This window comes from Plecotus auritus (assembly GCF_963455305.1).
Source record: "Plecotus auritus genome assembly, chromosome: 3".
In the NCBI taxonomy this organism is placed as follows: Eukaryota; Metazoa; Chordata; class Mammalia; order Chiroptera; family Vespertilionidae; genus Plecotus; species Plecotus auritus.
In genome coordinates this window covers 8708073-8720178 of record NC_137772.1, presented here as the reverse complement: position 1 = coordinate 8720178, position 12106 = coordinate 8708073, and the positions used below count along the sequence as shown (strand labels likewise).

The 12106-nt window shown below is 50.3% G+C and overlaps 1 protein-coding gene across 4 annotated transcripts in view; it reads right to left on the bottom strand.

Annotated features, from left to right (window-relative positions):
• The window catches only part of STOX2 (storkhead box 2), a 114630-nt gene extending 103746 nt beyond the window's left edge, over positions 1 to 10884 (bottom strand). The window contains exon 1 of one of the 4 annotated variants that reach the window (XM_080658941.1): positions 9149 to 10884. In XM_080658941.1, the coding sequence (XP_080515067.1) occupies positions 9149 to 9314 (166 nt within the window). In that variant the 5' untranslated portion in view covers positions 9315 to 10884. Of the gene's footprint in view, positions 1 to 6532; positions 6659 to 9148 lie in introns of those variants that run through there. The other 3 variants (XM_080658943.1, XM_080658944.1, XM_080658942.1) reach the window with 3 other exon arrangements.
• Between the last annotated feature and the right edge of the window lie 1222 nt (positions 10885 to 12106).

Sequence of the window (12106 nt, the reverse complement as noted above, 5' to 3'; positions counted from 1 at the left end):
ATTTCCAAGTCCGGTCATAGTCACAGGTGCCAGGAGTTAGGACTTGAACATCTCCTTTGGGAGAACAGACGCACCTCCTAACAGTAGGAAATTACACAGGAAGGGGTTCAGATGACGGGCAGCCAAAAAAAATGACAGGTATCCAAGGTACCTCCATCGCTATGGGGGCCTTCATTTCATCTCACAATGAAATGATTTCAGAACAAAAGCTGGATATGCCCAAAGCAAGAAAAGGTAGGTCTAAGCGCTGTCTTAAGGGAACCAGCTAGCTAGGAATTGGAGTCGGGTTGCACTGGGGGTGAACTGGGAGCGAGGTGGTGCCTCCCTCTCCGACCACACCCATCAGAAAGACAGGCCTTCTCCCCCAAGCCTGGCAGGCATCTGCCAGACAGCTCTCTTTTATCTTCAGAAAGAGAAGACTTGGCCTGGAGGGGCCATCATGGATTGAAGCAGAAAGATAAATGGAGATTTTAACTGTGAATATGAGTTACCTAAGCCATCATTTTTCAACGGAATAGGTATAAGACAGATGTTTAAAATATACGTTATTTACAGAACTGGTCTGGTCTTCTGTGCTGCTGCTTGTATTGCTCTAACTTTTCCCAAACCCTGACTATAAATATCAAAAGCATATCCCTTTCATCAACAATTCAATAGCTTCTAAATGAATGCAAACACGAATAAAACAAGTCCTAGAATTAAAAAGTGCTTTGTTTTTAGAGACAGGAGAGCAGGCGGGCTCCAAGAAATCCTAACCTCAACGGCCCAGGCTTCCAGAAACCCAAGTAGGGCTCAAAGTTACGGGAATCCAACCGATCCTCCATCTGCCGGAAAACAAATCAGTCATCGGCCCCCTTTAAGATGCAGAACATGAAGTACATAAAGCTAAGCTAGCCTGGCTGGTGTGGCTCAGTGGTTGAGCATCAACCTCTGAACCAGGAGGTCATGGTTTAAATCCCAGCCAGGGCACATGCCGGGGTTGTGGGCCCAATCCCCAGTAGGGAGTGTGCAGGAGGCAGCCAATCAATGACTCTCTCTCATCATTGATGTTTCTATCTCTCGCTTCCTCTCTGAAATCAATAAAAATGTATCTATAATAATAAAAGCATAATATGCTCATTAGACCGGACAACCTTCTGGATGAAGCCGGGGCTGCGAGGGAAGCCCGGGTCCTGGGTGCCAGAGGGAAGCTGGTGCCGGCAGCCAGGGGAAGGAAGGCCTACTCTTGCACGAATTTCGTGCATCGGGCCTCTAGTTTAAAAATAAAAAGCTAAGCTATTCTCATGTTCCCAACTAACGTGGCTAAGTGGGTGACCTCCAAATACACCCCTAACCCTTACTGTTCACCTGTGTGCCTGAAGAACCTCTCTGCTTGGACGATCAACCCACATGTCCCAAATGGAACTCATCGCCTGCTCCATTTCCCCCAGCTTCCTGGTCAATCATTGCATTCTTCCAGCCAAAATCTGATTCACCTTTGATTTTCTTTCACCTCTTAAATCAAATCAGTTATGGTGAACAGACAGTTCCTTGCTCTCCCGATTCTCCCTTCCCTCTTCACAGCCCATCCCTCCTCCTTCCGTGGCTGCTGCAGGTTTCCCACGATGTGGCATGAGGACCACTCGGGTACGGGAGGCCACCTTAGGTGAGTATTTTTTACTGAAAGAGTAGCGTAGTCATTCCAATGGGGATTAGAAAACTATAATTATCAAATGAAACTTTTCCTTTCACATAAAATATAATCTTTTCTCTTTAATTCACTTAAATTAAGAGGTAGGTCAAGTTAATGGAAAATATGACGTAGATAACAGTACAGGTGGTATACAGACATGGGTAGGAGAACCTTCAGGGGGGAGTGCTGATGCCTAGCAGCACTGGAAAACACTGCTCTGTGGGGGTCCCCCATCACCTACTACTTGACTACATCGCCCCTCCACCACCTCCCGGCCTCCTGGCCTCGAGACTCTCCTCACGTATCCTGCAAACCACAGCCAGACGCCTCTTCCAAAAACACTCCTCTCATCACTTCTCTCCCAAACTCACGAACCTGTGACCTACCCCATAAATCCCGAATTCCACCTACGTTTCAGATCCCACCCGGCCTAGCTCCACATTATTTCTAGTTACTCCCCGAAGTGACAGCAAGGCCAATCTCACATAGACATTTTCACTCCCAGCTTCATGCCGGGGTTCATGCTGCCTCCACAACCTCCCCCACCCCCATCTTTCTCCTTCTCGGTCTCTTGGAATCCTACCCAGTCCTTCACGACACAAGCTAGTCCTCCCTCCAGGCAGCCTTTCCGAATTGACGTTCTTCTACTCTCTGACCTGCTATTCCACTTACGCCAATCGTATCAACCACCCCGTGGGGCTCTTGATTATATGCTATTATCTACTGCTTTCTAAAGGTCGGCTCATTGAGGGCTGGTCCCGTCTACCACTAGAGTAGGAGGCCCTTGGTCTACCACTACAGTAACAGTTCTTGGAGAGTAGAATCTTACATCTTTACAGACATTTATGTATGTGAATATATATTTATTCCGTAGTTATGAAAGGATGACTCACATTAGGAGTTCAAACCATCTCTTCATCCAACTTTTTAAGAGAAGCCATGTTTTATTCATTCGTCCAATAAACATTGACTGAGTGCCTGCTCTGTGCCAAGCTCTGTGGTTGCTGGCAAAACAGAGACGTGCATAAAACACGTAGTGGCCATCGAGGAACTTGCCAGCTAGCACAGGAGACACACACATCAACTCCTGATGCCACGCGATGTGACCAAGTCTCCATAACACAAGTAGCTAACAAATGCCAGGAGAGGGATGCCTCTAGAAAGGATTGGAGGGAGACTTAGGGAGAAGGGGTGTGTGAGTGGCTCCGGAAGAGGAAGGGTTTCTGGAGCCTGGAGCACAGGGTAGGGGGGGAGGAAGAGAAGAAGCGCTTGGAGAGGTGGACTGGTCATGCCATGAAGAGCCTTGGCCCAGACCCTCACCCCAGGCAGGAGAGAGACAGTAAAAGGAGATGTAACATGACCAGCTTTGCTTTAGGAAAGGTGTTAAAAAATAAAACCCCCTGTGGGCACACGTGGATGAGGAGGAATTGGACTGGAAGCAAGGTCGGTTTGGAAGATATTGTAACAGAAGAGAAGATTTAAACAACAGAGATGGCCAAAACCAGTTTGGCTCAGTGGATAGAGCGTCAGCCTGCGGACTGAAAGGTCCCAGGTTCGATTCCGGTCAAGGGCACGTAACTTGGTGGCGGGTACATCCCCAGTAGGAGGTGTGCAGGAGGCAGCTGATGGATGTTTCTCTCTCATCGATGTTTCTAACTCTCTATCCCTCTTCCTTCCTCTCTGTAAAAAATCAATAAAGTATATATTTTTAAAAAAATAAATAAACAACAGAGATGAAGAGGGAGGGGGCAGATTGTAGAAACATCTAGGAGGTAGAAATCATTAGGATTTTCTGACCAACGGGGTATGCATTCCGCTGTCAAATAAAAATAGTCTAGGGATGAACTACTTCAGGGAAAGTTTATTATCCACTTACAAAATTACCCATGTCACCTCCTTCTTGCCTTGCTGTGACTAAGGTTAATTAAGAGTTTACTATAGTCGCTATTCTTACAAACTACAAGAACCTCTACTTTATGCCGCATAGATTAGGCACACACGTTTCTAGAACGGATCTACGAAAACCTGTCCTAAATTCACGCGTCAGCAAATGGTCCCAGCAGCGAGGATCTACCAGCTGTGGGCAAACTACGGCCCGCGGGCCGGATCCGGCTGTTCTATCCGGTTCTCTTGCTCTCCCCTCCGCTCCTTTACTTTGAATTTATATTAGTTCACACAAACACTCCATCCATGCTTTTGTTCCGGCCCTCCGGTCCAGTTTAAGAACCCATTGTGGCCCTCGAGTCAAAAAGTTTGCCCACCCCTGAAGCCGGATGTTGCTTCTGGGTTGTACCTGCACTAAGCGTTAAGCGATCTTGTACCAAAGAACATACCATTGTCCGAACTGTCCTGACTCTCCAGGGTACGGGGAATTTAAGCCAGAATTGCTCTGGAGGTGTAAAAATGCTCAGGGTTTTATACAATATACTCATATTCCTTTTTTCGAATAAAAACGTTCACAAGCGTGTAAAAGGTATTGAAACACCCAGGGAGGTGACCTTTGGTAAGCACAGTGTTCTCCTGGGAAATAAAGAACAAAGTCATTCACCACCGACTGTAATATCCCTCACGTCCACTTGCCTGGCCAAAGCAGTCAACACAGGTAGTTTCAAATTAAAACCCGGTCGGGGCAGCGAGGCTGAAAATGGATCTCTGCAAAGAGGGGAGCGAAGGCGACAGGATGCTGTTTACTGAAACCTGCATATGATTATAACTTGCCCGGTGTTTATCCATCATGTCCCCACACCATCCCTCTGGTCACCTAGACCAGTGGTCGGCAAACTCATCAGTCAACAGAGCCAAATATCAACAGGACAATGATTGAAATTTCCTTGGAGAGCCGAAAACCGACTTCTGCGCACGGGCCACGAAGTTTCCATCGCACTGTACGTGCGCGCCCGCACGTGGTATTTTGTGGAAGAGCCACACTCAAGGGGCCAAAGAGCCGCAGGTGGCTCGCGAGCCGCCGTTTGCCGACCACTGACCTAGACAAACCCTACGGGCCTAAGGTGCAGGCAGTTATTGAAACGTTTGGGGATGGCAGGAAATGGGCTTCTTTGCAAAATGAGCACTTTCCCCACGTGCCCCCCCACATGCGGAGGCACATGACTCCAATGAGCAGGAAGGGCAGAGGGCATTCCTAAGGGTTTCTGTGTGAGGGCTCCGAAACCCCGCGCTGGCTCATTACAGAGCCCCTGCCCAGCCGGTTCTGTAATGGGAGCGTGGACCCGGAGGACCCGGAGGACCCGGAGGACCCGGACGACCCGGAGGTCCCGGAGGACCTGGAGGACCCGGAGGACCCGGAGGACCCGGAGGATGGGAGGGGGTCGGGAGCACAGCTGGTTCGTGGCAGGCCCAGATCAGAACCTCGCTGTCCATTCTTTGCTCTCAGAACACTCCCCCGTCTCTGAAAATAGCAGGACACGAGGAACTGGGACACAATCAACGGTGCCCCGGTACCTGTTTCTATCAAATGAAAACGAATAAACTGACGAAGGTGGTGTGCTGCACTCCTCCCTCTGTTTAGAGCAGACCAGCAGGAAAAACACACACGTATTCACCTGGTCTTAAGACGTCAGCTTGGAGGCTTTTGTTTCATCTTTCTTTTCAAACCCTTTAAAGCGATATTATGAAAAGTGCTTCTTTGCGCTTTAAAGTGGTAAATATCAAACTCAAAGTGCCATGATTTGGGGAGGGGGGGGCGGTCTCCTTCATAAGCAACACCTTATGAACAGGCTCCGTAGAACTTTCTAGTGGAAAACCACTTTCCAATCTTGACTAATAGAATGCCCAAACCTGGTGACATTACATGTGGGATGTCAGGAGCACCCAGCCTCAGGGCTAGGGAAGAGGACCGTGAATGCAATTAAAAGTTAATAGCATCATTTGTGCCAAGAGGTCATAGTTCACACAGTTCGAACACAGGAGGCTACAAAAGCTTCATCAGCAAAAGGCTCCGGGCCTTGAAAACCATCCCGTGGAGGTACATGAGCATGTTCTCATCTGTAAAGCACTGAGGACCTCAGACAGTTCCTTCTCGTTTTAGCACATGAGGAAGAAGGACCCCATCTGTTCCACCCCCTTCTCTTCTTCAGATAATGCAGGCACTTTTGATTATTCATCTTGATCTGAACAAAAGGCAAGACTTCCCACCCGCCCCCTACCCGCTTCTACCCAGAAACTCTCATTGGGAAATTAATCTTCAAGATGAACAATGAACTCATCTCGTGGCCTGTGAACTTGCTGCTTGCCAGGAGGCCTGTGAATGCTTAGGATTATTTTAGATTTGGCAGCATCAATCGGGGGCTTTCACAGTCATATAAGGCACGAAAGTTTCGGAATTCTCTAACTGTCCTTTTGCAGGATATTTTTTAAGTTTTAAAGGTGTCTGCTCTAACCTCTAGAGCTTAAGTGTAGTTTATCCTGAAGGTGTACAAAAAACAAACAACAACAACAACAAAAAACAGGCTAAATGTCAAGGGTATTGCTGTAAATCACATTTCAAACTGGTAAGTACTCATTAGTGGAGAAAAGACTGCTTAAAAGGTGCTGTCCCATTGGAAAGCTATTATGGAGTGCCTGCAATTTTGCCTTAATAAACAGAGTAAAGCTTAAAGTACTCCGTGATAGGGACGCCAGACCACAAGAACAACTATTAATAAAATTTTCAAGGATCTCTCTCTTTACCTAGTTTTTAAAAAAACAAAACAACAACACATCCCCCCCCCCCATAGTTTTATAGGAATATTCGTTGGGGGGGATTTCTAAAAATAGTCTCAATGAAGTTATTTAATTTAGTATATTTCTGAAGAGGCTTGTCTTATCCTTTGAACCCAACAACAAAAAGTTCTTTTTACTTACAGTGACGTATAATGATCCCAGCAGTTATCACGCTCAATGGCTGGACAAACAGAAAGAAGAAATATGAAAAGCCTGGTGTGTTCCTAAGCTGCTCCATTCTCCATTTCATTTCATGGGACAAAGGTTCTGTTTGTATCTAGAGTCACTAACCTGACCCAAGTGGACTTCCTCTGCATTTCCGAAGAGAAAGAGACCTACCGGTAAATGATCTCAAAGTGCTCCCATGCCCCATCTATTCCTACCAACACTCACATTTGGAAAGGAGCCATATTTGAAAAGGAAATGGATAAGATCCTCGCCTCCCCAACAACAACAAAAAAAAGATGCATATGAGAAAGGTTCCACCTACTCTTCCAGGGTTCATTGTAGGTGTCTGAACATTTACAATTCCCTGCCATTGGCACTAACACCTTTTCTTACTGGTATCGGCTAACATTTAAAATAAAGAATAAGTAACAGCCCTTCCTCCCTGGACAAAGCCAGATGATGAGCCATCCCGTAGCCCCAGAAGAATCTAGCAAAGCTCTTTGGGGGGCACTTCCAGAAAATACTGAATGAATGACACAGCTCTTCTTCCCCCACCTTTGGGGTTTCTTTTCTCAGAAGCAACCTAACATTGAAGCTGCATAGAGAACCACCCACCAGCCTGAAACAGCGTCTCCTTCAACATCACCCTAAGCCAGTGGTCGGCAAACTCATTAATCAACAGAGCCAAATACCAACAGGACAACAATTGAAATTTCTTTGGAGAGCCAAATTTTTTAAACTTAAACTTCTTCTAACGCCACTTCTTCCAAATAGACTAGCCCAGGCCGTGGTATTTTGGGGAAGAGCCACACTCAAGGGGCCAAAGAGCCGCATTGGCTCGCGAGCCGCAGTTTGCCGACCACGGCCCTAAGACATGCTCACCATTTGCGGGTCAAGAAATGAAACGAGGAAAGAGAACCAAATAAAAAATACCTGGCAGAACGGGCCATGGCAGAGTTCTTTAGGGAAGAATGAAAATGGGATCGTAATGAAGCTATGCCCTGATAAACAAAAACAGGCTCCAAGAAAATGTGCCCCAAATCATTAAAGAGTCTTGCAGGTTTGTTGAAGAAATTACGGCCACCTGCCCTCCTGTAGCTTCACATTTGGTCTGAGCACTGACCTGGGGCAACAAGAAAGGCACTCTCCTATTCAGTGTGGAATGAAGCCATTCAAACCCTTAAGCACACAAAACCTGGATCACCTGAACACTCAGTGCAGACGTGGGTGTATGTACACATGTGTTCTGAGGTTAGATTTAGGTGTATTTCAAAATTTACTCGTACCAGTCGGAAGACTATAGCAACCACAGCTGCGATCGGCTTAAATTACTAAGTATAAAGTGTAGTTGTCGCTTCCTTTACAGATTTGGCTGTTCATGAAAGAAAACCCAGTGCCAACATCCTTATGTCGCTAGGTTTGGCAATAAAGCAAGATGGTTATTTTATTTAGGTTTTATATTCATGGAAATGTGGTCACAAGACATTTTTACAGCATGAGATACTGCCCCAGTGTTTTAAAACTTGCTGTTTTAGGAGGAAGACAGTGGGGTTCGACACGTAAGTACCAACCACAAGCTTAAAGCAATCTTCCCAGTTAAGACCGGACTTGCAATGATTGGGTTTAGATGTACTTTCATTACTCGGTGTTTAGAAGAAAATTAATTCTTCTGGGATGAAAAACAAACAAAAAATTGATGTCTTACACCTGATTGCATACAAATGGTCAACCATGTCAGGAGAAAACCAGGAAAGGGTGCCAGCCTTTCCTTCCTCCAGCCTTTCCTCCGGCGTTGTATCCCTGGATTCCCAAGTCACACACCACAGCCATTCCGTGTTATTTCCCAGGGAACCTGCCTCCTTCGGAAACGCCTTGCCCGGCTCTGCATTTTAAGATGCAACCCTTTTCGGAGCCTTCGGTTCCATTCACCGTTTTGTTTGTCCTTCCCGTCTGACATGCAAATACACACTACAGCCTCCATTCTTTCCATACAACCGAATCCAAAGCAACATATGTTAAATCCACACAGAATCGTGGGAGCGTTCCATCCGCATACACACCATTACCCCACAGAATGCATTCAATGAGCTCCAACAGAGTTGGCTGCGTGCACACGGCCGAGCCGGGAATGTATGCGGGCTCTTCCCTGACTCAAACCATTCAGACCTGTGCATGGAACCTGTTCCCTTTTCCGAAAGGGGGGCTGTTTAAATGCCCAAGGGGGTGACTGGCCACAATGCAGGCGCCAGCAAGCCCGGGACTGCGGGCGACACTGGGCGCAGGCTCCCCCACAGAGCTCCCGGAGGCTGCTGCTCGCAGCTGGCGGGCATTTATCTCCCCACAGCCCGAACGCCCGGCGCGGGCCCCCTCCCTATTTTACCTAACTAATCGCTCTCCAACCCCATATTGAGAGGGCCTGCTGTGGATCTTGCGGAGGTACAAAATGGTGGATGTGAGCTAATTTTTTTCCTGCTTTCCCCATAACTTATCGCATCCATCAGCGCCCGGCCTCCCCTGCCAGCACCCCAGGAGCTGCGCGGGGAGCCCGCCCCGCGGCCCAGGCCCGGGGCCAGCAACGCGGTTACCAACCTGATGTCATGTAGCCCCGCGAAGCCTGGGGCGCGAAGGCCGCGGGGAAGCGCTTGTGCAGGCGGTAGTCCTTCTCGCTGCGGGACCTCATGCGGTCCGAGGCCCGGTCCGAGAAATCCGCGCTAGGCCAGGCTCGCCGCAAGGTTGTGCTGCGGGTCTTCTTCATGGTGCGGAGGGCGACCTGCTGCCCCGATCCTGGGGCCTCAGTGCCAGGGCGCAGCGTGCGGCTTCATCCGTCTACGGCGGGCACGACCCGGGCGCACACTGCGCGCATTTTCCCAGCCCCTCCTCGTCGGTGTCTACACCGCCAGCAGCGGGTCCGGCCCTCCCCACGCCCCCACACCCCCCCACGGCGAAGGCTCTGATTTTACACACGTCCCACAATGCATTACACTTCATTTGCAATCCGCCCGGCTTATAGCTTCCAGATTCCTGGGGGAAAGGCACGTTAGGAGGCTCCCCGGCCAGGAGGAGGCGGGGAGGGGGCGGGCGGGGTGGGGGCGCCGAGACTTGCAGCGTGAAAGCGATGGGAGCGCAGACAATGGCCCGATTCAGCGCAGGAGTGCTTAGCCAACTGGGAGCCCGGCACAAAAGACCCAAACAAACAAGGAAGCCCAAGCCTCCGGGGCTGACCCGGGATCGGGCTCCCGGGCAGCCAGAGGGGCGGCTCAGCGCGAGGCGTGGGGATGACAGTGTCCAAGCCCGGTCCCCCTGGGCCTACCCGCCGCGCGGCCCGCAGTCCCGGGTGCAGGCGGGCGCTGCCTCCCCTGCAGTCCTCGGGAGGCCGTCTTCATCACAGAGGCTGGCGCGGGAGGCGCGTGGGCATCGGGATCCGGGCGAGCTCTGCAGACGGCAGCTGCGGCCGGTGGGCTCCGCCGGGTCCGGGAAGAGCAGGAGTCGTCCTCGCGGCCGCAGCGTCTCGTCAACCGCGCTCCTTCCCGGGCTCGGGGTGTTGTGCGTGCCTGTGCGCGTGTGTGTGCGCGCGCACGCGTGGGCCCCGACACGCATGTGCCCCCTACACATGCATGCTCCTACTCACTGGCCAAGGCGGCGACGGAGCCATGGCTGCCGAGGATGCGGAGCCAGCCGGCAGACACCCGCACGGTGGCACCGCTGCTCGGGTTCGAGCGCGCAAAACGGCTTCTGAAGGGCAGGAAGCAGGGCGGCCGCCCAGTCTCACGCTAATCACCAAGCCGCCTTAAGTCAGAGCGCGGATCCGGTCAGGCTTCTCGTTCCCATGTGAAACACCCCGCGGAGGCGCCGGGGCCTTGACTGGCGCCCCGGCTTGGAGACCAAGCTTGGATATTTACATATTCTCAGGATGGGCCCTCCCCCTCGCAGACGGGGCGAGGAACCGCACGGTGGGAACAGAGATCTGCGGTGCCCAGCTCAGCCCACCTGCGCCAACCCCGAAGTCAGCGGAGCCGGGGAGGGGGCCCCACCGCGAGCTCCTCCAACCGCCGCAAACGCTGGGCGCCCGGGTCTGTGCCGCCTGGAAAACGCAGTGGAGGTGGCTCGGCTCTTCCTCTCTCCGGGAGCCCCGGCGGGAGCCACTGCCAGCCCGCTGACCTGCCTCCAGCTCCACAGCTCCGGTTCCCAGCCCGGCTCTGCACAGCTGCTGCTGGTCCAACAACCAATCGCTAAAGGACAACAATGCGCGGCGCGGAGGGGAGGCGGGGGCGCTGCGCCGCCCCAGCCCAGGCATCCGGCCCGGGATGCGCGGGGACGCGGAGGTCACCGGAGTTGAAGGCGAGCCGCCACATTGCCGTGAGTCCCCGCGATGCTGCACTGCTACCGGATCTTCAAAAACACTCATCTCCCTGTTTGGGTTTGCAAAAGCGCTTTGGTGTTATAAACAAAAATAAGCCTGTTTTCTTTTTCGACGTCGTGTTTTATGTTGCATCTTGGAGCGGTTTTCCCATTTGTGACGATGCACCGTTCAAAATCATTTTCCTTTCGCTGTAGTTTCATAACCACAGGTGCCATGGTGCAGAGACAGGGTTATAATCAGGGGGCTATTATCTTAAGCTGATGGGGGCGGGGGGGGGGGGCGAGCAGCGGGTTCTAAATGGTTAAGATTCAGTTCTAGCATAATTCAGTGCTATTCCAAGGCTTGAATTCTTTGGGGGGCAGCAAGGTTTTTGGAGAATCGTGCAGAGCGGGACGGGGTTTCAGCCACAAGCATTACAGAATCCAGAACTAGAGCCCCCATTCCATTTCTCAAGACTGCCCTTTGTAACCTGAGGCTAATGTAACTAATCTCTCTCTTAGGATAGCCCCGGTATTAAAACAAACAAAAACCATTAAGTATCATATGGAACTTATATTTACACTAATCTAAGTTTATGAAGCTATAGAAGACTAAATGTGTAAAGAAACAGAAAAGTAATAAACAATATTGCATTGATGAATGTAGAAGATATTAGCATTTAGGTATCTTAATTCAATTCAAAAAACAATTACTCAGGACCTCCCAGGAGCCGAAAGCGGTTATATGAATGATTACAGTAGTAATGACTGACGGCTAATGGTGATTGCTGTGGCAACGGTGATCTTTATTCATTCAGCACATAATTATGGACTGTCTAGTATAGGCCTGCACTGGGATGGGTGTTGGGCAAACAGAATACCACATGGTCCCATGCAGCTTCTGGTCTAAGTAGTAAGCAAATAAATGCACAGATGGAGTGCATTCCACAAAGAAGAACCACCTCTCTGGGAAAATGACAGATCCCCTGAAACCTACAGGGTGAGGAGTCATCCCAGCAAAGAGTGAGGAAAATGATGTTACAGAAAGTGGGTACAGCACATACAAAGGCCTGGGGTGGGGAGGAATCTTGGCTTCTGCTGGGAGAAGAGAAAGAAGGCCAGTGTGACCGGGATTGGAGCATAAGAAAAAGGTGTGTGATGAGGTCATGGAGCCAGATCATGCAGCAACTTGCAGGCCATGTTCAGGGT